General features: G+C 49.1%; 1 protein-coding gene across 1 annotated transcript; it reads right to left on the bottom strand.

Moving 5' to 3' along the window:
- LOC132389208 (NACHT, LRR and PYD domains-containing protein 3-like) lies at positions 1 to 25,703 on the bottom strand. The gene is made up of 10 exons (XM_059961671.1): positions 25,420 to 25,703; positions 23,567 to 23,663; positions 20,989 to 21,601; positions 20,246 to 20,412; positions 18,500 to 18,671; positions 18,333 to 18,398; positions 12,366 to 14,100; positions 1,297 to 1,383; positions 971 to 1,141; positions 1 to 675 (listed from the first exon to the last, which is right to left on the bottom strand). Exons 1-10 carry the CDS (start codon positions 25,701 to 25,703, stop codon positions 588 to 590), a joined length of 3,480 nt encoding a protein of 1,159 aa, XP_059817654.1. The 3' UTR covers positions 1 to 587.
- Between the last annotated feature and the right edge of the window lie 636 nt (positions 25,704 to 26,339).

Genomic DNA, 26,339 nt, shown 5'->3' with positions numbered 1-26,339 from the left:
CCTGCGCAGAAAATGGGTCGCCACACTGTTCCCGACTCACTCTAAGTCACACAGAATTAACCGACCGGTGACAACGGGTGACCGGTAGATTAATCAGTCCTGTTCCTCGCCGTCACTCTGCATCCAATCACACTCCAGGGCCGTGACCGGGATCGCTGCGGATCCAAGGCCATTGCTGAGGGATTTGTCACTTTAACATCATTGTATCGGCCAGACGGCCGAATGCACCGTCCCCAGCAAACGGAGCAAAATGTTTCTCTCCCGGGACACCGGTGTCCCAGAATGATCCCCGACCCCCCGGGCTCCTCCTGTCCGGGTAAATCCCCGGGGTGTCAGGCGAGAGAGTCTCGAACCCGCACATCCGGCGGAAGCTGCGCCGCCGGACAACGGGTGGAAATACGTCACTGCGGGAGCGCTTCCGATATCACCGAGCTCGAGACCGGAGCCAGTTCCGTTAAAACCGTTGGCAATCAGCCCCCGCGCCTGGCCATTAAAGGTAAGGGCGGGAGTTAAAGGGGAGGGGGAGTTAAAGGGGAGGGGGAAATCGGCTCCATCCGGCGGGCGGGCATGTTGACACATTCAGATGTTCATGTAAACACTTCCAGTCCGGCTCTGAATCCCCGTAGAGATCTCAGTTCCTTCTTCCCGGTCTCACTGAACCGATTCCCGTACAGCCTGAAACAGAAGGGAGAATGAAGATGGAATAAACAGATCACACAACAGTGTCAGTAACAGGGGACCGGGGTTAATGTTTCAACAACACTCACAGACGAATATCACCAGAAAACCCGCGGATCCGCTGATATTTATTCACATTGAACATCAACACAAACACTCACCGGATCCGCTCCAGACTCGGGAGGGTCAGTGTGAGGCGGCGGAGAGTGGAGACAGATCGGTCTGTCAGAGTGTTGAATGTCAGGTTCAGCCAAGTGACTGTAAAAACAATCTCCGACAGTCTGGTACCTACCACAGTCTCTGTATTTTACACTCCTGGTTCCTCAGAGCCGCAGACACCAGTTTCACTCCTGAATCTCCCAGTTCATTATTACTCAGGTCCAGCTCCGTCAGGGATGGTTTTGTACTGAGAGCGGAGACGAGATCTTCGGCCCCAGAATCTGTGAGACCGACTTCCCCCAGCCTGGAGATGAGAGAGAGTTAGGGTGAAGGACTCAGAGAGACAGGAGACGGTACAGATCCCCAGTGTTTATCAGTAACACAATTACTGATCACATTAATGTTCAGTGTCAGACACCGAGTGACTGTAAACACAATCTCCCACAGTCTGGTACTTACCACAGTCTCTGTATTTTACACTCCGGGTTCCTCAGAGCCGCACACACCAGTTTCACTCCAGAATCTCCCAGGTCATGCCACCCAAGTCTAAACACAAACAGACAAATTGGTGAACAAAGTGATACAAACCGTGGGTCTGAGGGTAATTCTCTCACGCGGATATTTCAGGAAACATTAAACTATTCCGTAAATCACTGATCGGAGTTCCCATCACTGTCAATTTCCCCCACTGCCCAGCTCCAGGGTATTCCCGCAATGTCAGTCATTTAGTCTGTTGCTGTGACTCTGGGAACTCCACATATTCTGTATCATTCCCCATTGGCTAGAAAAGTGTTACTGACCAGAGAGTGTCAGAAGCGGCAGGGATGGACGTGATATAGCCCCCGTGTGAGGAAGATTTGTGAATTGGGAAATGTCGATGGGAGATGGAGGAAGAGACCCCCACCAGAGGGAACGGATGGAAACACACTAGAGGAAAGGGATGGGGGAAAAGAGTTCCCACATGAGGAAGCAGGCTGGGGAAGAGAGATCCCACAGGAGGAAGGCTGTTGGGGAAGGGAGATCCCTTAGGAGGAAGGGGGCTGGGGAAGAGAGATCCCACAGGAGGAAGGGGGATAGGGAAGAGAAATCCCACAGGGGGAAAGGGGATGGGGAAGAGATATCCCACAGAAGGAAGGGGGATGGGCAAGAGAGATCCCACAGGAGGAAGGGGGATAGGGAAGAGATATCCCACAGGAGGATGGGGAATGGGGAAGAGAGATCCCACAGGTATAAGGGGGATGGGGAAGAATCATCCCACCTGAAGGAGGGGGTGAGGAAATGAGATCTTTCAGGAAGAAGGTGGATGGGGGAAATAGATCCCAGAGCAGTTGGGAGTATAGGGAAGAGAGATCAAAAAGGATGAATGGGGATAGGAAAGAGAGATCCTACGGGAGGAAGGGCAATGGGAAAGAGAGAACCCAAAGGATGAATGGGGATTGGGAAGAGATATCCCGCAGAAGGAAGAGGATGGGGAAGAGAGATCCCAGAGGAGGAAGTGGATATAGAATATTAATCCGGCAGTAGGAAGCTCGATCAGGAAGAGGGATCGGAAGGGAGGAAGGAGATTGGGAAAATAAATCTTCATGGGGAAGCAGATGGGGAAGAGAGTTCCCACAGGAAGAGAGCAATGGTGAAGAGATATCCCACAGGAGGAAGGAGATCACGAAAAGAGATCCCTCAGGAGGAATGTGAATGGGGAAGAGAGATCCCACAAGATGATCGGGGATGCGGAAGAGAGATCCCGCAGGAGGAAGATGAATGGGGAAGACAGATCCCACAGCAGAGAGGGGGATGGGGAAGATAGATCCAACAGGAGTACGCGGGATGTGGGACAGTGATCCCGCAGTAGCGAGTGGGATAGACTAAGCCAGACCACAGTTATGGGGGGATTGGTAAGAGAGTTCCCTCAGGTGGAAGCGAAATAGGAAAGAGTGATCCTGCGGGAGAAAGAGGGGTGTGCAAAAGAGTTCCCACATGAGGAAGCGGGCTGGGGAAGAGAGATCCCACAGGAGGAAGGCTGTTGGGGAAGGGAGATCCCTCAGGAGGAAGGGGGCTGGGGAAGAGAGATCCCACAGGAGGATTGGGCTGGGGAAGAGAGATCCAACAGGATGATTGGGGATGCGGAAGAGAGATCCCACAGGAGGATTGGGAATGGGGAAGAGAGAACCCACAGGAGAATTGGGGATGCGGATGAGAGATCCCACAGGAGGAAGTGGGATGGGGAAAAGAGAACCTAATGGAGGAAGGGGGATTGGGAAGAGAGATCCCACAGGAGGATTGGCGCTGGGGAAGAGGGATCCCACAAGAGGATTGGGGATGCGGAAGAGAGATACCACAGGAGGAAGGGGGATGGGGAAAAGAGATCCCAAAGGAGGAAGGCGGATTGGCAGGAGAGATCCCACAGGAGGAAGGCGGATGGGAAATTGATATCCCACAGTAGGCAGGAGAATGGGAAGAGAGATCCCACAGACGGAAGGGGGCTGTGGTAGAGGGATCCCACAGGAGGCAGGAGGATGGGGAGGAAACATCCCACAGGAAAGAGTAGATGAGGAAATGTAATATCGCAGGAAGAACTGTGATGGAGACAAGATATCCCGCAGCAGTTGGGCGTATGGGGAAGAGAGCTCCTACAGGAGGAATGGGGAGAGGAAAGAGAGATCCTACCGGAGGAAGGGGAATAGGAAGGAGATATCCCACTGGAGGGAGGTGGATGTGGAAGAGATCCCACAGAATGAAGGGGGATTGGGAAGAGATATCCCAGAGGAGGAAGAGGATGGCGAAGAGATATCCCAGAGGAGGAAATGGATATAGAAGATTAATCCCGCAGTAGGAAGCTGGATCAGGAAGAGGGATCGGAGGGGAGGAACGAGATTGGGAAACACATCTACACGTCGAAGCAGGTGGGGAAGACTGATCCCACAGGAAGAAAGGAATGGGGAAGAGATATCCTACAGGAGGAAGGAGATCGCAAAAAGAGTCCCCTCAGGAGGACGTTGAATGGGGAATACAGATCCCCACAGCAGGGAGGGGGATGGGGAAGGTAGATCCCACAGGAGGACGCGGGATGTGGGAAAGTGATCCCGCCGCAGCGAATGGGATGGGCTAAGCCAGATCACAGTTATGGGAGTTTGGGAAGAGAGTTCCCACAGGTGGAAGCGGAATAGGAAAGAGAGATCCTGCCGGAGGAAGTGGGATGTAGAAAAGAGTTCCCACATGAGGAAGGGGGCTGGGGAAGAGAGATCCCACAGGAGGATTCGGGCTGGGGAAGAGAGATCTCACAGGAGGATTGGGGATGCGGATGAGAGATCCCACAGGAGGAAGTGGGATGGGAAAGAGGGATTCAACAGAAGGATTGGGGATGGGGAAGTGAGATCCCTCAGGAGGATGGGGAAGAAAGATACCACAGGAAGAAGAGGATGGGAAAGCAATATCCCACAGGAGGAAGAGGGATGGGGAAGAGAAATCCCAGAGGAAGTAGTGGATATAGAAGAGAGATCCCAGTGTAGGAAGCTGTATCAGGAAGAGAGATCGAAAGGGAGGAGGGAGATTGGGATAATAATTCTACACGTGGAAGCAGATTGGGAAGAGAGATCCCACAGGAACAAAAGGAATGGGGAAGAGATATCCTACAGTAGGAAGGAGATCGCGAAATGTGCTCCCTCAGGAGGAAGGTGAATGGGGAAGACAGATCCCACAACAGGGAGGGGGATGGGGAAGGGAGATCCCACAGGAAGAAGGGGGATCGGGAAGAGAGATCCCACATGTGGAAGCGGGATAGGAAAAAGTGATCCTGCAGGAGGAAGTAGGGTGTGGAAAAGAGTTCCCACATGAATAAGGGGGCACGAGAACAGAGATTCCACAGGAGGAAGAGTGTTGGGGAAGGGAGATCCCTCAAGAGGAAGGGTGCTGGGGAAGAGAGATTCCACTGGAGGATTCGGTCTGGGGAAGAGGTATCCAACAGGAGGATTGGGGATGCGGAAGAGAGATCCCACATGAGAATTGGAGATGCGGAAGAGAGATCCCACAGGAGGAAGGGGGATAGGGAAGAGAGATCCCACAGGAGGAAGGGTGTTGGGGAAGGGAGATCCCTCAAGAGGAAGGGTGCTGGGGAAGAGAGATTCCACTGGGGATTCGGTCTGGGGAAGAGGTATCCAACAGGAGGATTGGGGATGCGGAAGAGAGATCCCACATGAGAATTGGAGATGCGGAAGAGAGATCCCACAGGAGGAAGGGGGATGGGGAAAAGTGATCCCAATGGAGGAAGGGGGATTGTGAAGAGAGATTCCACAGAAGGAAGGCGGATGGGGAAGAGTAATCCCACAGGAGGTAGGGGATGGGGAAAAGAGATCCCACAGGAGGAAGGGGGATGGGAAAGAGAGATCCCACAGGAGGCAGGAGAATGGGGAAGAAACATCCCACAGGAAAGAGGAGATGAGGAAATGTAATCTCGCAGGAAGAACTGGGATGGGGTCAAGAGATCCCACAGCAGTTGGGCGTATGGGGAAGAGAGATCCTACAGGAGGAATGGGGAGAGGAAAGAGAGATCCTACGGGAAGAAGGGGAATATGAAGGAGAGGTCCCAAAGGAGGGAGGTGGATGGGGAAGAGAGATCCCACAGGAAGAAAGGAATGGTGAAGAGATATTCCACAGGAGGAAGGAGAAAGGGGAAGAGAGATACCACAGGAGGAAGTGGATGGGGAAGAGAGATCCCACAGTAGGAAAGAGAATGGGAAGAGTGATCCCACAGGCGGAAGGCGGATGGGAAAGAGAGATCCCACAGGAGGCAGGAGAATGGGAAGAGAGATCCCACAGAAGGATGGGGGCTGGGGAAGAGAGATCCCACAGAAGGAAGGGGGATGGGGAAGAGAGATCCCACAAGTGGAAGGGGGCTGGGGAAGAGAGATCCCACAGGAGAATTGGGGATGGCGAAGAAAGATCCCACATGAGGAAGGGGGCTGGGGAGGAGAGATCCCACTGGAGGAAGGGGGCTGGGGAAGTGAGATCTCGCAGGTGGATTGGGGATGCGGAAGAAAGATACCACATTAGGAAAGGGGATGGGGAAAAATAATCCCAAAGGAGGAAGGGGGATGGGGAAGTGAGATTCCGCAGGAGGAAGTGGGATTGTGAAGAGAGATCCCGCAGGAGGATGAATAAGATAGATCCCACAGGAGGAAGAGGGTTGGGGAAGAGAAGTCCCAAAATAGGAAGTGGATATTACGGAGAGATCCCGCAGTAGGAAGCTGTATCAGGAAGAGAGATCGAAAGGGAGGAACGCGATTGGGAAACAAATCTGCACGTCGAAGCAGGTGGGGAAGACTGATCCCACAGGAAGTAAGGAATGGGAAGAGATATCCTACAGGAGGAAGGAGATCGCAAAAAGAGATCCCTCAGGAGGAAGTTGAATGGGGAATACAGATCCCCACATCTGGGAGGGGGATGGGGAAGATAGATCCCACAGGAGGACGCGGGATGTGTGAAAGTGATCCCGCCGCAGCGAATGGGATGGGCTAATCCAGATCACAGTTATGGCGGTTTGGGAAGAGAGTTCCCACAGGTGGTAGCGGAATAGGAAAGAGAGATCCTGCCGGAGGAAGTGGGATGTGGAAAAGAGTTCCCACATGAGGAAGGGGGCTGGGGAAGAGAGATCCCTCAGGAGGGTGGGGAAGAAAGATACCACAGGAAGAAGAGGATGGGAAAGCAATATCCCACAGGAGAAAGAGGGATGGGGAAGAGAAATCCCAGAGGAAGTAGTGGATATAGAAGAGAGATCCCAGTGTAGGAAGCTGTATCAGGAAGAGAGATCGAAAGGGAGGAGGGAGATTGGGATAATAATTCTACACGTGGAAGCAGATTGGGAAGAGAGATCCCACAGGAACAAAAGGAATGGGGAAGAGATATCCTACAGTAGGAAGGAGATCGTGAAATGTGATCCCTCAGGAGGGAGGTGAATGGGGAAGACAGATCCCACAACAGGGAGGGGGATGGGGAAGGGAGATCCCACAGGTGGAAGCGGTATAGGAAAAAGTGATCCTGCAGGAGGAAGTAGGGTGTGGAAAAGAGTTCCCACATGAATAAGGGGGCACGAGAAGAGAGATCCCACAGGAGGAAGGAGGATGGGGAAGAAACATCCCACAGGAAAGTGGAGATGAGGAAATGTAATCTCGCAGGAAGAACTGGTATGGGGACAAGAGATCCCACAGCAGTTGGGCGTATGGGGAAGAGAGATCCTACAGGAGGAATGGGGAGAGGGAAGAGAGATACTACGGGAAGAAGGGGAATAGGAAGGAGAGGTCCCAAAGGAGGGAGGTGGATGGGGAAGAGAGATCCCACAGGAAGAAAGGAATGGTGAAGAGATATCCCACAGGAGGAAGGAGAAAGGGGAAGAGAGATCCCACAGTAGGAAGGAGAATGGGAAGAGAGATCCCACAGGCGGAAGGCGGATGGGAAAGAGAGATCCCACAGGAGGCAGGAGAATGGGAAGAGAGATCCCACAGAAGGATGGGGGCTGGGAAAGAGAGATCCCACAGAAGGAAGGGGGATGGGGAAGAGAGATCCCACAAGTGGAAGGGGGCTGGGGAAGAGAGATCCCACAGGAGAATTGGGGATGGCGAAGAAAGATCCCACATGAGGAAGGGGGCTGGGGAAGTGAGATCCCACAGGAGGATTTGGGTTGGGGAAGAGGGATCCAACAGGAGGATTGGGGATGCGGAAGAAAGTTCCCACAGGAGAATTGGTGATGCGGAAGAGAGATCCCACAGGAGAATTGGGGATACGGAAGAGAGATCCCACAGGAGGAAGGGGGATGGGGAAGAGAGATCCGTCAGGAGGAAGGGGGCTGGGGAAGAGAGATCCCACAGGATGAAGGGGGCTCGAGAAGAGAGATCCCACAGGAGGACGGGTGTTGGGGAAGGGAGATCCCTCAGGAGGAAGTGTGCTGGGGAAGAGAGATCGCACAGGAGGATTCGGGCTGGGGAAGAAAGATCCAACAGGAGGATTTCGGATGCGGAAGTGAGATCCCACAGCAGAATTGGAGATGCGGAAGAGAGATCCCACAGGAGAATTGGGGATGGGGAAGGGAGATCCCACAGAAGGAATGTGGATGGAGAAAAGTGATCCCAATGGAGAAAGGGGGCTGGGGAAGAGAGATCCGGCAGGGGGAAGGGGGCTCGAGATAAGAGATCCCACATGAGGAAGGGTGTTGGGGAATGGAGATCCCTCAGGAGGATGGGGGATGGGGAATAGAGATCCCACGGGAGGAAAGGTGATGAGGAAAAGAGAGCCCAACGGAGGAAGGGGGATTGTGAAGAGAGATTGGGGGATGACAGGAGGATGGTGGATGGGGAAGAGTGATCCCACAGGAGGTAGGGGATGGGGAAAATATATCCCAAAGGAGGAAGGGGGAATGAGGAAAGAGATCCCAAAGGAGGAAGGGGTATTGGGAAGAGAGATCCCACAGGAGGATTGGGACTGGGGAAGAGGGATCCCACAGGAAGATTGGGGATGCGGAAGAGAGATCCCACAGGAGGACGGGGATGGGGAAAAGAGATCCCAAAGGAGGAAGGGGGATGGGGAAAGAGATCCCAAAGGTGGAAGGGGGATTGGGAAGAGAGATCCCACAGGAGGATTGGGGCTGTGGAAGAGGGATCCCACAGGAGGATTGGGGATGCGGAAGAGAGATCCCACAGGAGGACGGGGATGGGGAAAAGAGATCCCAAAGGAGGAAGGTGGATGGGAAAGAGATATCCCACAGGAGGCAGGAGAATGGGAAGAGAGATTCCACAGAAGGTAGGGGGCTGTGGGAGAGAGTTCCCACAGGAGGAAGGCGGCTGGGGAAGAGAGATCCCACAGAAGGAAGGAGGATGGGGAAGATACATCCCACAGGAAAGAGGAGATGAGGAAATGTAATCTCGCAGGAAGAACTGAGATGGGGACAAGAGAACAGCAGTTGGGCGTATGGGGAAGAGAGCTCCTACAGGAGGAATGAGGAGAGGAAAGAGAGATCCTACGGGAGGAAGGGGAAATGGAAGGCGATGTCCCACAGGAAGAAAGGAATGGTGAAGAGATATCCCACAGGAGGAATGAGATCGCGAAAAGAGGTCACTCAGGAGGAAGGTGAATGGGGTAGAGAGATCCCTCAGCAGGAAGTAGAATGGGAAGAGAGATCCCACAGGAGAAAGGAGATCGCGAAAAGAGATCCCTCAGGAGGAAGGTCAATGGGGTAGAGAGATCCGTCAGCAGGAAGTAGAATGGGAAGAGAGATCCCACAGGAGGAAGGTTGATGGTGAAGAGAGATCCCACAGGAGGAGGAAGCGGGATGTGGAAATGTGGTCCCGCAGTAAGAAATGGGATGGGGATAAGCAATACCACAGTTATGGGGGGATTGGGAAGAGTGTTGCCACAGGTCGAAACGGGATAGGAATGGGAGATCCTGCAGGAGGAAGGGGGATGGGGATGAGAGATCGCACAGGAGGATTCGGGCTGGGGAAGAGGGATCCAACAGGGGATTGGGGATGCGGAAGAGATATCCCACAGGAGAACTGGAGATGCGGAAGAGAGATCCCACTGGATGAAGGGTTATGGGGAAAAGAGATCCCAATGGAGGAAGGGGGATTGTGAAGAGAGATTCCACAGTAGGAAGTCGGATGGGGAAGAGAGTTCCCACAAGAGGAAAACGGATGGGGAAAAGAGATTCCACAGGAGGAAGGGGAGTAGGAAGACAGATCCCACAGCAGGAAGGGGGATGGGGAAGAAACATACCACAGGAAGGTGGGGATGAGGAAATCAGATGTCGCAGGAAGATGTGGGATGGGGAAAAGCGATCCCACAGCAGTTGGGGGTATGGGGAAGAGAGATTAAAAAGGAGCAATGGGGTTAGGAAAGAGATATCGTACGGGAGGAAGGGGGATGGGAATGAGTACTCCCACAGGAGGAATGCGGTTGGGGAAGAGATCCCACAGGACGAAAGAGATGGGGAAGAGATATCCCACAGCAGGAAGGTGGTTGGGGAAAAGATATTCCAATGGAGAAAGTGGGCTGGGGAAGAGAGATTCCTCAGGAGGAAGGGGGCTCGAGAAGAGAGATCCCACAGGAGGAAGGGTGTTGGGGAAGGGAGATCCCTCAGGAGGAAGGGTGCGGCGGAAGAGAGATCCCACAGGAGGAAAGGGGATGGGGAAAAGAGAGTCCAATGGAGGAAGGGGGATTGTGAAGAGAGACTTGCGGATGACAGGAGGATGGTGGATGGGGAAGAGTGATCCCACAGGAGGTAGGGGATGGGGAAAATATATCCCAAAGGAGGAAGGGGGAATGAGGAAAGAGATCCCAAAGGAGGAAGGGGGATTGGGAAGAGAGATCCCACAGGAGGATTGGTGCTGGGGAAGAGGGATCCCACAGGAGGACGGGGATGGGGAAAAGAGATCCCAAAGGAGGAAGGTGGATTGGCAAGAGAGATCCCACAGGAGTAAGGCGGATGGGAAAGAGATATCCCACAGGAGGCAGGAGAATGGGAAGAGAGATCCCACAGAAGGTAGGGGGCTGGGGAAGAGTGTTCCCACAGGAGGTAGGGGATGGGGAAAAGAGATCCCACAGGAGGAAGGGGGAAGGGGAAAAGAGATCCCAAAGGAGGAAGGTGGATTGGCAAGAGAGATCCCACAGGATGAAGGCGGATGGGAAAGAGAGATCCCACAGGAGGCAGGAGGATGGGGAAGATACATCCCACAGGAAAGAGGAGATGAGGAAATGTAATCTCGCAGGAAGAACTGAGATGGGGACAAGAGAACAGCAGTTGGGCGTATGGGGAAGAGAGCTCCTACAGGAGGAATGAGGAGAGGAAAGAAAGATCCTACGGGAGGAAGAGGAAATGGAAGGAGAGGTCCCACAGGAAGAAAGGAATTGTGAAGTGATATCCCACAGGAGGAAGGAGAAAGGGGAAGAGAGATACCACAGGAGGACGTGGATGGGGAAGAGAGATCCCACAGGAGGAAGGAGATCGCGAAAAGAGATCCCTCAGGTGGAAGTTGAATGGGGTAGAGATCCCTCAGCAGGAAGTAGAATGGAAAGAGCGATCCCACAGGAGGAAGGTGGATGGTGAAGAGAGAACCCACAGGAGGAGGAAGCGGGATGTGGAAAAGTGGTCCCGCAGTAAGAAATGGGATGGGGATAAGCAATACCACGGCTATGGGGGGATCGGGAAGAGTGTTGCCACAGGTCGAAACGGGATAGGAATGAGTGATCCTGCAGGAGGAAGGGGGATGAGGATGAGAGATCGCACAGGAGGATTCGGGCTGGGAAGAGGGATCCAACAGGAGGATTGGGGATGCGGAAGTGATATCCCACAGGATAACTGGAGATGCGGAAGAGAGATCCCACTGGATGAAGGGTTATGGGGAAAAGAGATCCCAATGGAGGAAGGGGGATTGTGAAGAGAGATTCCACAGGAGGAAGTCGGATGGGGAAGAGAGTTCCCACAAGATGAAAACGGAATGGGAAAAGAGATTCCACAGGAGGAAGTCGGATGGGGAAGAGAGATCCCACAAGAGGAAAACGGATGGGGAAAAGAGATTCCACAGGAGGAAGGGGAGTAGGAAGACAGATCCCACAGCAGGAAGGGGGATGGAGAAGAAACATCCCACAGGAAGGTGGGGATGAGGAAATCAGATCTCGCAGGAAGATGTGGGATGGGGAAAAGAGATTTGACAGCAGTTGGGGGTATGGGGAAGAGAGATTAAAAAGGAGGAATGGGGTTAGGAAAGAGATATCGTACGGGAGGTAGGGGAATGGGAACGAGTAATCCCACAGGAGGAAGGCGGTTGGGGAAGAGATCCCACAGGATGAAAGAGATGGGGAAGAGAGATCCCACAGGAGGAAGATGATGGGAAAGCATATACCCCACAGTAGGAAGAGGGATGGGGAAGAGAGATCCCAGAGGAGGAAGTGGATATAGAAGAGCTATCCCTGAGTAGGAAGTTGAATCAGAAGGAGAGATCGAAAGGGAGGAAGGGGATTTGGAAAATAAATTACATGAGGATGCAGATGGGGAAGATATATCCCACAGGAGGAAGGAGATCGCGAAAAGAGACCCCTCAGGAGGAAGATGAATGGGATAGAGAGGTCCCTCAGCAGGAAGGAGAATGGGAAGAGAGATCCCACAGGAGGAAGGGGGAATGGGAAGAGAGGTATCAATGAAGGAAGGGGGATGGGGATGTGAGATCCCACAGGAGGGAGGGGATGAGGAAAAGGGATCCTGCTGGTGGAATTGGGTAGGGAAAAGAGATCCCACAGGGGTAGGGGGGATGGTGAAGAGAGATCCCACAGTAAGAACGTGGGTGTGGAAGAGAAATCTGACGAGAGGAAGTGTAATGGCTAAGAGAAATCCAACAGGATGGGAAAGAGTGATTGCATACGATGAAGTGGGTGGCATTTGTCACAATACATCTCAATCTGATTTACTGCAGTTTTACCCATATCCGTTTACTTTGAAACAGCTCAATGGAACAGTTTCACAGTTCTGAGTGAGAGATAAATCAAGTTACCTCAACTCCTGGCACTTGTGTAGCCCGGGTCCCAGCCGCTGGATTCCTTCACACTGAATGTTGCAGAACTCCAGGTCGAGGTGTTTTATAGTATCACAGTGTCCGATGGCATGAGACAGGACGGCGCAGTCAACCGGGGTCAGTGTCATTCCACTGAATGAAAGTGTTTCCACACATCCCAGTGTGGCCTGAGCCAGTCCACGATTCTGAGACTCAAACAGGTAGTGCAATGTGTTCAGGAGTCTCCTTCTACCAATGTCACTCGTGTTTCCACTCTGGCGTTTAACCTCCTCCTTCACCCAGTCAATCACCCGGCAGGTTGTTTGATGAGGAAATGGACCCAGAAACTCCTCCAGGCCCCGAGCTGTCATTGGGTTGGAGAGACCAGCAACAAAACGGAGAAATACCTCAAATCGCCCATCTTTTGTCTTGTGGGCTTCAGTGAGGAATTTCAGGATATCCTCGGGATGTACAGTCAGGAATTGTGCGACTGCAGCTACAAACTCTTGGATGGTGAGGTGTGGGAATGTGTACACCACGCTCTGGGCAGAATCATCTCTCTCCAAAAGCTCCATCAGGAACCCGGACAGGAACTGGGAAGGCTGCAGATTGAACTTGATCAAATCTCCGTATGCAAACACAATCTTCTTCTCGGACACTCCTCTGTAGGCCATCTGACCCACACTGAGTAACACATCACGGGGGTTCTCAATCTCACGGCCGTGGTTTTTCAGGATGTTGTAAATATAGTAGGAGTATAATTGCGTGATGGTCTTGGGAACTCTCTGCGGGTCCCTGACTCTTTGTGCGAAGAAGGGGCCCAGTGCCAGAGCGAGGATCCAGCAATAGGAGGGGTTGTAGCTCATGGTGTACAGGATCTCGTTCTCCTGCACGTGTTTGAAAACAGCTGCTGCCACCGTCTGGTCTTCAAAATGCCTGATGAAATATTCCTTCCGTTCCTCACCAACAAATCCCAGGATTTCAGCCCAGACATCGATCTTCGCCGTTTCCAGTAAATGTAACACAGTGGGGCGGGTGGTCACCAGCACTGAACACCCTGGGAGCAGCTTGCCCTGGATTAAACTGTACACAATGTCAGACACCTTGCACCGGAATTCAGGATCTGTGCATGAGTCCTGAGGGTCTATGTTTTTCCGGCTGTCAGCAAAATCAATTGTGTCGTTGAATTCATCCAAGCCATCAAATATAAATAACATTCCCTCTGGTATCTTCCACAGTGATTTCAGGACATTCCCGAGGTAAGGATAGAAAAACAGCACCAGGTTCGAGAGGTTTATTGTACAATTGATTGTGTTTAAATCTCGGAACTTGAAACTGAAGACGAACTGGAACTGTTGGTAAATTTTTCCCGTGGCCCAGTCATAAACAATCTTTTGTACCATTGTGGTTTTCCCGATCCCTGGGACTCCGGCCACTGCTGCCGAACTCCCAGATTTGGATTTACTCCGGGAAAAGCTGCTCTGGAACAACTGATCAGTCCGGATTTTTTCCAGCTCCCTGCGGAGATGTTTCTGTCTCCACTTCTCGTGGTCTCTGCCTCTTGCCAGCAGCTCATGTTCCACCAGTCTCCGATTACGAAAGGTAGAAATGACCGTGAGCTCAGCGTATCGATCAATCAGCTGGAAAACCTTCACCTTCTCCCTCATCAGGATCGTGTTCACTCTCAGTGTTTCAGTTTGTGCCCGCAGAGTCTCCTTGTGTTTCTGTTGAACATCTTCATGGGTACAGATAACATGGTTAAAATGTTAACTAGCTCAACTGACAAAGAACTTTATAACTACATTCCAATATTCAGTGTTTGAGATTACATGAATTAATTCAATGCTTCCATGGATATTAGGACAGAAAGTAAAATTCTGTTCACAGACACAGGAACTAACAGCGATGATTCTCCCAGAAAAAATGTCCAATCCTCATATTCTGACACTAATTACTGATGAAGGTGAACATTCCCCTGATATCCTATTGCAATCCTGACTGCACTCCCGTTACAAAGTTTCACTATATTTAAAGCATTGATGTTAATGTTGATCTGGTGTGGAAATATGGAGAGCAGGACAACGTGCATTTTGGCAAAGCTACACACTGGGGTGCACGGGTGTCCATTGCTCTTGCATCAAAACAAGAGCAGAATATGCCGGAAATACTCAAGCCGGGCAGCGCCTGGGGGACAATCGCAGTGAACTTGCGGGTCGATAACCCTTCGGAATGGCAAGAAAGAAACTGGCTAGTTTGCAGTCACAGTGATGGAGAATTGGTGAAAAGATGGAATCTCTGTTAATGGAAGAAACCACAAGCGTCTGTCTCAGTGATGTACGTCGTGTCTGTGGGAGAGGGTGGTGAAGTCTTGACAACTGCTACTCATCAGTCTTGCTGTGGGGGTGTGGGGCTCTGTCTAATGAGGCCGTCTGTCTCAGTGGTGTACGTCGTGTCTGTGGGAGAGGGTGGTGAGGTCTTGACAACTGCTACTCATCAGTCTTGCTGTGGGGGTGTGGGGCTCTGTCTAATGAGGCCTCCGTCTGTCTCAGTGGTGTACGTCGTGTCTGTGGGAGAGGGTGGTGAGGTCTTGACAACTGCTACTCATCAGTCTTGCTGTGGGGGTGTGGGGCTCTGTCTAATGAGGCCGTCTGTCTCAGTGGTGTACGTCGTGTCTGTGGGAGAGGGTGGTGAGGTCTTGACAACTGCTACTCATCAGTCTTGCTGTGGGGGTGTGGGGCTCTGTCTAATGAGGCCTCCGTCTGTCTCAGTGGTGTACGTCGTGTCTGTGGGAGAGGGTGGTGAAGTCTTGACAACTGCTACTCATCAGTCTTGCTGTGGGGGTGTGGGGCTCTGTCTAATGAGGCCTCCGTCTGTCAGAGTCGACCGAGGATGTCCTGTCCCTGCAAGCCGGGACACTCCGATATGGAGAGGAAGCTTCTGCCGATGTCGCAAGCTCCCTCTCTCCCTGCATCTGATGTACACAAAGGAACGGCAGAGACTGACACAGCTTGGCACCAGAGGTGTTTCAGGAGATGCCAGTCTGCGTTGAACACTATTTCAGACTGCCTCAGGGGCTCTAGATCCACTGGGTTTACTCCCAAACTCTTCCCCATGAGGGGTACAGTTACAGAGCAGTGGATGTTTGAGATCAGAGCTTTCCTGTTGCTGGGTGAGCTGCCAATCTCGGCCGACGAGACCCGTCTGCCCAAAGCGACTGGTTGTAAGGAACCAGCAACCCGCCTTTACCCCTTCTCCTGTCGGAAGAAACGCTTCCACCCAGATTAGTGGCTGAGCCAAACGCCTGCATCCCAGCTGCCCGTTTTCCTACTGTTCCCAAGACTGCAGATCCCAACAGTCACCAATGATCGTGCCATCATTCAGCACCACACACAAACACACACGGGAAGAGAACAAATCTTAGTGGAATGCTTGGTGGAAACCCGGATGCCCTCAAATCCTTTTGTACCCCAGATCTGGAGTACCTGGTGCTGCTGTGTAAACCTTTCAGGTTCCTGCAGGAGTTCCCGGCTGTTGTTATCACATCTGTGTAATACATCCCCCAGATGTGTGTTATTGTCACCAAGGGGGAATATTTTCCACCAGAATCCAGTCAGGATTGCCCGGACCAGCAAATCTGGATCAGCCGTTCCGTGTGAACAACACTTGCCTCCTGACCGACAGCTGATGTTGCCGGTGATCAGCTGGAGTTCAACAAAACGCAGCTCCGATCTGTGCAAAGTCATCCAGACAGTGAATCGACAATACAGAGACAGAATTCGGGGACAACTCTCCGCCAACAACTCACACAGCTTATGGCAAGGTCTACACACCGTCACTGATTTTAGAGCTAAGTGCAGTGATGCTGCCAACACCGCTGCCTCTCGCCCAGAGGAACTAAATCTTTTCACGCCCGGTTCGATATCGCCAACACTGAGCCCCCGAGGAGAGCCGCCAAAGCGATCTGCACATTGGTCATCTCTGGGTCTCAAGTACGCGGGTGTTTCCTGCGAGTGGACAATCACAAGGTTGCAGGACCGGACGGCATCCCAGGGGGATTAATCAGTATTTGCGTGGCACATCTGGCAGGTGTGTTTACAGATATTTTAATCTCTCCCCCTCAAAGTGTAGAGTGCCCTCCTGCTTCAAATCATCCACCATTGTCGCTGTACCTTATGCTTATTCATATCATACGTATATGTTTCATATTCATCGATCGGCTGTCTTGTATCCTGATGCTCTGTTTGATATTCTGCCGGCTTTCGTGCACCTTTCTTTATGTTTCATGTTCTGTACTTTTCTAGTCTCAAGTTCATGTTTAAACCTTTGGAAATTAGTTCCATTATTTGAATTATGTGTTTTAGCTTCACTGATGCAAGAGCAAATAATTTCAAATCATCAATGTATAGCTGTGTCAAGGTATAATTTGTTTTTTTTTTCTGATTTGATCACTGAGATTTCTCCGTTTCAGTAAATTATGAGCGGTTTTAAAGCCGGACAAAACCAAAGTGGGCTGACAGATTCACAATGGGAAATCCCTACATTTATTTTGATAACGGTGGCTGTTACTTTGTGGTTGTTATTAGGTGATTATTGTCCGCCAGTGCTTTATTAGATGTTGTAGAAATTTCACAGGGCTTGGATGAATCGTATATATACTTGGAACTTCTGTTAACCAACCAAGGGAGAGAATCAAATGTTTTTTGATACAGTATAACATTGAAAGATGTCTGCTTTCCTCAGTGTTTGATATAGAATTACATAATTGATTATCAGTTGTTCCTGAAATTAGTTCATACGCTAAAGGTATTCTTTCTGCTTTTCTGTAAGTATTGTGGTTATCTAAATAAGTGGTTATTGTTTATGAGATACATAATGTTACAATTTTATATATCAAATTTTCTTACTATTAGGAGCCAGTAATAACATAGTAGGTGACCATTCAATAGTCATAAATGCAGACTTAAAGCTGTCCTTGAGGCTGGTGGGACATACCTTCAGCTTTTTACATTTTCTGCCGCATGGGAGTATGAAAGGGAGAATGTCTGAGGGTTCATCAGCAAGACTTTGGGTGGGGCTTGTGTCTGGCTAACTTAATTGAGTTCCTCCAGGAGGTGACAAATGTGATGGATGAAGTTACAGATGGTTGTTGTCTACCTGGATAATGGTAGAATCTTTGACAAGGTTCCCACATGGGAGGCTCATACACAAGGTTAACATGCCTGAGAACTGTGGTGAATTGTCCTGGCTGGCGGGGAACCATATTGCGAAAAATTGCTTTCGCTGGCGGATGGTGAATCTGTGAAATTATTGTCATAGTTGGCAGAGGAAGACAAGTCAATGGGTATACTAAAATGCAGGTCTATGTTCCTGATTCGGAGGAGCGTCAACATTTACAGAAGGCAGGATAATGGGGTTGAGAGGAATTGTGGAGCAAATTCACTGAGCTGAATGTCTTAATTATCTGCCTAAGTCTGATGGTTTTAAGGTGCATCTAGAGTATTGTGTTCACTTCTGATTGTCCAGCACTGGGGATGATTGGAGAGGGTGCAGAACAGGTTCACCAGGGTGTTGCTTGGATTCGGTGGCATGTGAGGCAAGTAGAGGTTTGAGAAACTTGGACTGAGTGTAGCTGCTATTACGAAGGAGAAGGTGCTTCGGAATCTGAAAGGTCACCTGGACTGGGTCTTACAGTGTGTCAGGAGCCTGTCTGGGGTGAGTGGGGATTCCCAGAGCGTTAGGACCCGGAGCGAAGGGTTCAGAGACACAAGGGGTGGATTAATACATTACCAGCTGGAACAGCTGGAAAAATACACTTTTGAATGTTCAGGCTGCATCGAGAGATGATCTGAATTGTAACCTGAAACCAGAGATCGGCGAATGATTGATGGTGGATTTTCGTTCCCAGATTCTGCCAAGTCACAGTCTAACATTTGAGATGTGGTTTGAACGGAGCATTTCATCACTCACCTGTCAGTTCAGTGGGTAACTCAGACAACCCTTGTGCAATGTTCATGTATTCCTCTGGGTCAGGACCTGTTTAAATCAAAAAAAAATAATTCATGAAAACAGAACTAAAATAATTATAACTATTTAGTTCAATGTGCCTTTGTGTTCAGTGTGTGGTTTTAACATACCGAGCTCCTGTATCTCCCTCAGTATCCTGTCCAACTTCGGTAACTCAGTCCTCCACATCACAAAGGATTCCCACATCGCCCTCCGGGCCCGGGAGCCTTTGTCCATCACCAAACTGAGGAAGAGTCTGGAACTCTCTGTCCGGTTTCCCTTCTCTGTCAGTTCAGTGACTTTCTATAAAAGCAAACAATTAATTAATTTATTGTGGAGTAGTTGGACAGACATGGCGAATCTCACAGATTAATATTCATCCTGGATTAATGAGCTGAGGTGAATTTGACCGACGTTCCTGATAAGATGCAAAAATAATTTTAGACTGAATGCCTGTTCAACAGTCCAGATATGCAGCGCTTGCACTTATATCATACAACGATATGACTATTACAGCACAGTAACACAGTCCGTGCCGTACACTTACACTCTCACCTCGACCCACCTACCTGCACTCAGTCCAGAACCCTCCATTCCCTTCCTGTCCATATACGTATCCATTTTTTAAAATGACAATATTGCATCTGCCTTAGACAATTCCACTGTAAGCTCATTCCACACCGCTACCACTCTCTGAGTAAAGGTGTTCCCCCTCTTGTTACCCCTAAACCTTTGCCCCCATCATGTCAACTCATGTCCCCTTGCTTGAATCTCCCCTACTTTCAATGGAAAAAGTCCTATCCACGTCAACTCTATCTATCCCCTTATAATTTTAAATGCCTCTATCAAGATCCCCCCCTCAAACGTCAACGCTCCAAAGAATAAATACCTAACTTGTTCAACCTTTCTCTGTTACTTAGGTGCCGAGACCCAGGTAACATTCTAGTAAATCTCCTCTGTACTCTCTCTATTTTGTTGATATATTTCCTATAATTCGGTGACCAGAACTGTACACAATACTCCAAATGTAGTCTTACCAATGCCTTGTACAATTTTAACTTTACTCCCCAACTTCTATACTGAATGCTCTGATTTATAAAGGCCAGCATACCAAAAGCTTTCTCCACCACCCTATCCACATGAGATTACACCTTCAGGGAACTATGCATCATTATTCCTAGATCAATCTGTTATACTGCATTCCTCAATGCCCTACCGTTTACCATGCATGTCCTATTTTGATTAGTCCTACCAAAATGTAGCACCTCACACTTATCAGCATTAAACTCCATCTGCCATCTTTCTGCCCACTCTTCTAACTGTTCTAATACTTTCTGTAAGATTTGAAAACCTTCTTCATTATCCACAACCCCACCTATCTTAGTATCCTCTGCATACTTAGTAATCCAATGTACCACCCCATCATCCAGATCATTAATGTATATGACAAACAACATTGAACCCAGTACAGATCCCTGAGGCACACCACTAGTCACCGGCCTCCAACCTGACAAACAGTTATCCACCACTACTCTCTGGCATCTCCCAGCCAGCCACTGTTGAATCCATTTTACTACTTCAATATTAATACCTAACGATTGAACCTTCCTAACTAACCATCCGTGCGGAACCTTGTCAAACGTCTTACTGAGGTCCGGTAAACTGATAAATACAGCAGGTGTGAGAGGAAAAGGTGACGCTGAACCTGCAGTTCCCAGTGCTCCCCACCTGAACAGCAGAATCAGATCCACTGAGGACAAGTCAGAGATCAAAGTCTCCATTGCCATGTAGAACTCCTAGAACGTGCAGGAGATTAATATCGATCACTATTTCTTCTGATACCAGCAGTTCAGTGACAATACACTAAACACACTCACCTCATTTTCTTCTCGACTGAAATGTCCCTCCTTTGTCAACATCCAACCGAGTCTTTCAACTTTTTCTTCAATTGCATGTTTGAGTCTGTCCTTGTAGAACTTGGTCAGTTGGTACAATCGATACTCGCCCCCCTCTGCCAGGAGGTCGGAGATTGTAAACTCTGGCTCTGCGAATATAAAATGAGAATGTAGTCACAAACTCAAATATCACTTGTCTCCACTGCTTCACCCAACTCAACAAACCAGTCATGTCTTGAACCTTAGTGTTTACCTACTTTCAGCTGGAAGCACGTATTTTGCCCTAATCTCCAACACTCGCCTTAAAAAACCGACCCATCAATGCGCTGTGCCAGACGTTCCCAGAAGGAACCCATTCACCAGAAACCTATCTCTCCCACCGTCCCACCCACTCACCGATTTCACTTTAAAATGGGCAATAAATGTTAAGACTGTCAATGATAGTCGCTTCCCAGAGATACTCTCTCTATCCTGGCGAATACATTTCCCATAACTCATATCCTGGAAATACTCTCTTATCCGGATAGTTGTATTTCCTCTGATACACATCCTGGAAATCCTCAGAACAGGTAGGACATTTCCTGTAGTGCGGTAACCGGTGCCAAGCTACGCCGCATGCACCACGCCCACACTTTTCCCCCCTCTGACCAACCCTCCAACAAGGAATCACATTTGCCCACCTCCCACCTCATTCTGCGAACACATCACCCTCATGTTTCACTCACCCATTCCCTGTTGGGCACTTGACAATTCCGTGTTTAATGAGTTTCCGAGCTGACAGGCAGTCGCCTCACTTGTGCCGGTTCCAGGGTCCTGCTCAGTGTCTCTGACGTCACTGTCTCTGGGCTGACAGGCAGTCGCCTCACTGGTTCCGGTTCCAGGGTCCTGCTCAGTGTCTCTGACGTCACTGTCTCTGGGCTGACAGGCAGTCGCCTCACTTGTGCCGGTTCCAGGGCCCTGCTCAGTGTCTCTGACGTCACTGTCTCTGGGTTGACAGGCAGTCGCCTCACTTGTGCCGGTTCCAGGGTCCTTCTCAGTGTCTCTGACGTCACTGTCTCTGGGCTGAATTTGCTCCTCCTCCTCTGCGGCCCATTCCATTGGGACATTGCTCTCAATCTGACCCTGCTTTGGAACCTTGCTTCCCGTGTCCCGATCATCTTTTCTCGATGAGTTGCCTGGTAAAAACTTCTTGAGTGCTTTCTGTACCAGATTTAATTTCCCACCTGCAGTAAGTGATGAATTGCAGGTTTGGAGTGATTTATGCTCGAACAAGGATTCGCAATGGGTGTCTGCAATGGAGCCGGGACTCCTGCTGACCGGATTTGGAGTGGGATTGTGCTGGTTAATGTGAACCACACTTCATGCTAGATCATCATCCCGATAAGCCAGTGAGTGGATACATCGACTCCCAGAAAAATAACTGGATAGACGCAGTAATACTTATCACCGACTACGCATTAGTTGAACAAACTGATAAGCAGCGGTTATAAATGGAAAGGCATTAGGTGATACCGGAAATTATCACTGGGACTATCTTCTACAAACATAAATCTCCCTGGATCACAAACTGTCCAGTCACCTGTCTCATTCACAGACAAGCCACTGGATTACTCGTGGTCCGATCCTCCAGATCCCACGTTCTCCGGTTGCTTTGTCACACACTGTCTTGTCCCCTGGGTCAAAAATTGACCTCTGCCTTGAGATGGACAACGTCCAGTCCCCTCGGTTACAGGTGGACCATAACCTTGAAGCCCATGATGCCTGGTCCCCTGGGTCCCATCCCGTCTCCTGGATAATGGTTGTCATGTCGCAACTATACAAGTCATTGCCAAAGGGAGAGTCTTGTGTACATTTCTAGCAGCTAAACCTTAAGGCTCGCTGAGAGAGCTTTACAGATGCTAACCTGCAGGATGGACGTGAATCAGCTTGAAGAAGTGTCGAGGATATTGACAAGTACGATACAGGATGGGGTTGTTTGATTTTTGTGTTATATGGTTCGGCTGGGACAGTTTGCCCCGGAACACGGGAGCTTGAAGGGTAACCTTGCACACGTAAAGCAGAATCTGAATCAGGTTTATTATCACCGGCATGTGACATGAAATTTGTTAACTTAGCAGCAGCATTATTTCAATGCAATAGGTATTCTAGCGGGGAAAAATAATAATGAATAAAAATGATGATGATGATAATAATAATAATAATAATAATAATAATAATAATAATAATAATAATAATAATAATAATAACAACAACAACAACAACAACAACAACAACAACAACAACAACAACAATAATAATAATAATAATAATAATAATAATAATAATAATAATAATAATAATAATAATAATAATAATAATAATAATAATAATAATAATAATAATAATAATAAAGTAAACCAATTACGTGTATTAAATAGATTTTAAAAAAAGAGAGGTGGTGTCCGAAGATTCAATGTCCGTTAAGGAATGGGATGGCAGAGAGGACGAATCTATTCCTGAATCGCTGAGTGTGTGCATTCAGGCTTCTGTACCTCCATCATGATGGTAATAGTGAGAAAAGGGCATGTCCTGGGTGCTGGACGTGCTTAATAATGGATGCTGCCTTTCTGAGACACCGCTCCCTGAAGACTTACAACTTCCGCCAGCTTCTCTCCGTCCTGTGCAGTAGCCCCTCCATACTAGACAGTGACAGACCGATGCAGTACACAAATGAAGTGTCTCCTGATCTTCAGCCATTTCCAAGGCTGGCAATGTTCTCAGCGCGGCTACAGAAAACAGATTTCGGAAACTTCCCCTCATCTACTTTGCGCAGCGAGGGGGGAGTTGAGTGCTGCCCTGACAAAACATGGAATGTTGTATAATCGCACAATATCTGAAATCCCAGAAATGCTCTTATCACCTGCCTCTGAATTTTATAAATGTAAGTTGAAGATGTTTTTCACCTCTAAACAGGCCCTGATGTGGAACAAACCCTGAACGTAGACTTCTACGTAACAAACAACACCGCTGTCACATTCCTGTTGGTGTTTCACTCTCAACCTGCTGATTCAGGGTCTCCGGCTCCTTTCACTCAGGTGAAGCTTTGCCTGGTGAGCGGAGTCATTCGACCATTACTGGTGTCAGGTCCCTGCGCTGGAACTGTGGGACAGATCGATTACACAAAGGCACTTTACCAGTGGGATCAATGAGACTGCTGGATGAAACTTTATCTCTGCCCCGTTAGCGCCTGTGTAAGCTTTTTCATCTGAACTATTGTGCACCAACAGGGCAGAAGTTTAGTTATAAAGATCCAGGTGGACATACCTGTAGCCATTCTGATTCTGACTGACGGTTGTTGATTGTCGTCGTCTTGTCTGCACTCTGATCCCGGTGCAGGACAGCACCGCCTTCTGGTGATGCCCTGAATTACACACAACAAGCAGACAGTGAGTCAGAGAGAGTTGGACTACTTTGCAAATGTGACAGTAAAGCCATTCTCTGTATCAGAGCCGCACTTCGCTTAGAGGCCAAACATCAACATCCAAACCATGTCTGTATGTCTGTCCAGTGATATCTAGAACATTCTTCCGATAGAGGCACAGAGCAACAGAGCACAGATACTGACCTTTCAGCCCATGGAGACAATGCTGACCACAGTGTACACTGAGATGGTTTTGGACCTCTTCCTTTCATCTTTACATTCCAACTGCTTCTGGAATTATACAATTATGTCTGCCTCATCCATTTCATCTGGCAGCTCCCTTCACATAATCACCAGCCTCAGCATGAAACCGTTGCTGCTCGGGTTGGTTTTGGAATCTCTTTACCATTTTCTGCCCATTTAGATCCCCTATAAGCGACGATAATATTCACGGTGAGTACCATCTGCTAATTTTCTGTCGTCGGCGAAACTTCTGGTCAAGCCTTGTGCACTTGCATTCTAATCATTGATAACAAATAACGAATATCAAATGTCCCAAACTGTAGCCTCGCGGTACACCAATCGTTACCCGCCTCCACTCTGAGGAGAAACCTTCATCCACCACTCTTTGCTTGCTAGCTTCAAGGCAACTTTTGAATCCAACTAGCTCTCTCTCTGTACCACATGGGACGTTATCTTCCAGACCAATCTGTCATGAGGCAGCTTGCTAATGTCCAAGACCCACTCCCACACCCTCATTGACAATCATCTTCAAAAATCTTAAAAATGTTTTGTTGAACACAACTTTCCATGCACTCATAGCGACTCATGACCAGTCTTTGTTGTACTCTGTAGATATTGTGTGTGTGACTGGTCGATATTGTGGAAAATTGTCTCCGGCACCTCACTTTTTTGCTTAATTCGGGGTACCAGGTAAGATTGTCCTCTTAGTCCATTATTATTTGATATTGCGCTGGAACCTTTGGAAATTGCTATTGGAGAATCACCTGACATTTTTGGCATTACTTGCGGGATGGATATTCGTAAGTTATCAGAATATGCAGACGACTTGTTATTATATATTTCTGATCCTGAGAAATCAATTACTGCAGTTATATCATTGTTGGCTCAGTTTAGTAATTTTTCCGGGTATAAACTGAATCTTAATAAGAGTGAATTGTTCCGCCTAAATAGGCAGGTTTCAATTTACAGAAATTTGCCTCTTAAATTGGTTACTGTTTATTTTATATACTTAGGGATTAAAATTACAAAAAAAAGATTTATTCAAGTTTAATTTTTTACCCTTATTTGATCGCATTAAATATTTGTTTACTAAATGTTCACCATTGTCTTTATCATTGATAAGTCGGATTAATGCTATTAAGGTGATTATTTCACCTATGTTTCACCTATATATATTTCAAGCGGTACCAATTTTTATTCCGAAATCTTTTTTGGACAATGTCCATTGAAAAATGTCTTCATATATATCTGGCAGAATAAAAATGCTAGGTTAGGTAAAAAACATTTACAGAAGTTAAAAAATGAAGGTGGATTGGCATTGCCAAATTTTGGATTTTATTACTGGACGATTAATACTCCATATTTGATATACTGGTCAGCGATAGTTCGCCTGTTCAAAGTCCGATAGTCCGCACACATGTGTACCCTTCTCATCTTCTTCCGGGCCACAACTATTGGGGACGCATAGGGGCTTCGGGACTCAGTGATGATTCCAGTTTCCTTCAACTTGCACAAGTGCTGCTGCTCAACTTGCACATCTGCTGGGCCCAGTCGCCGCGACCTCTCTCTGAACGGGGTGTCCTCAGACACTTGGGTGATATGGCGAGTGCTCTTGGAGCAGCCCCCATCAAACTCGCCACGAGAGAAAGCATCCTCCAGCTTCAGCATCTTCTCCAGCAGCCTGCGTTTCTGCTCCGGCCACACAGGAGAATCCCCGAAGTTAAAGGCATCAGCGGTCAACAATCCTCTGCTTTCCAATCCTTCCCCCCTAGTGGGCCTCGCAGGGGCGCTAGACATTACCGTCACCGGGAACAACTGCGCCAGCGGGATCCCCTCTTAAAGGTGATTTCTCCTGCTGTAGTGTTCCTGACATTCACGGCCATCCGCCTCAGGCCTCTGCACTTCGGGCCTCACCAGCACCTCTGCCGGAAATCGTGTCTCCCCCTCGAGATCTTCCTGGGCGTCTACTAACAGGGCTTTTCCTGCCGGTACTCCGGGGAATCTGGGGGTCTCCATCACTAGTGCCACCGCCCCTGACCATATCACTTTAGGCTTCGCCTCGTTTGCACACAGTATGCAGCCCTAGGAGGTCACCCTCTTCTTGGAACACTGCTCGGAACACTGGATGTACGGAGAGGGTCTCCAGAAAGTTCTCCAGCGCCTTCTCCTTACTGACTCCCAGGAGACGTTCACAAAGGGGGAAGTTAGTCCCCAGTAGAAGGGCAGAGCGACACCTGTTGCCACCGGGTCCGGACAAACCAACACCGGCGTCTCAATGGTTTCAGAAACTCCCACATCGCCCTCCGAGAACTCCAATCTTACTGTCAGGAATGCGGATTATCACCCTGTCTTACACCACAAATCTCCAGTGCCTCAAATGGGGCTACTGGCAAGTGCTTTAGATATTTGTTGTAGAACGACCGGTACAATAAG

Source organism: Hypanus sabinus, unplaced genomic scaffold, assembly GCF_030144855.1.
Source record: "Hypanus sabinus isolate sHypSab1 unplaced genomic scaffold, sHypSab1.hap1 scaffold_501, whole genome shotgun sequence".
Lineage (NCBI taxonomy): Eukaryota > Metazoa > Chordata > Chondrichthyes > Myliobatiformes > Dasyatidae > Hypanus > Hypanus sabinus.
This window is presented reverse-complemented; position numbering and strand designations above follow the sequence as displayed.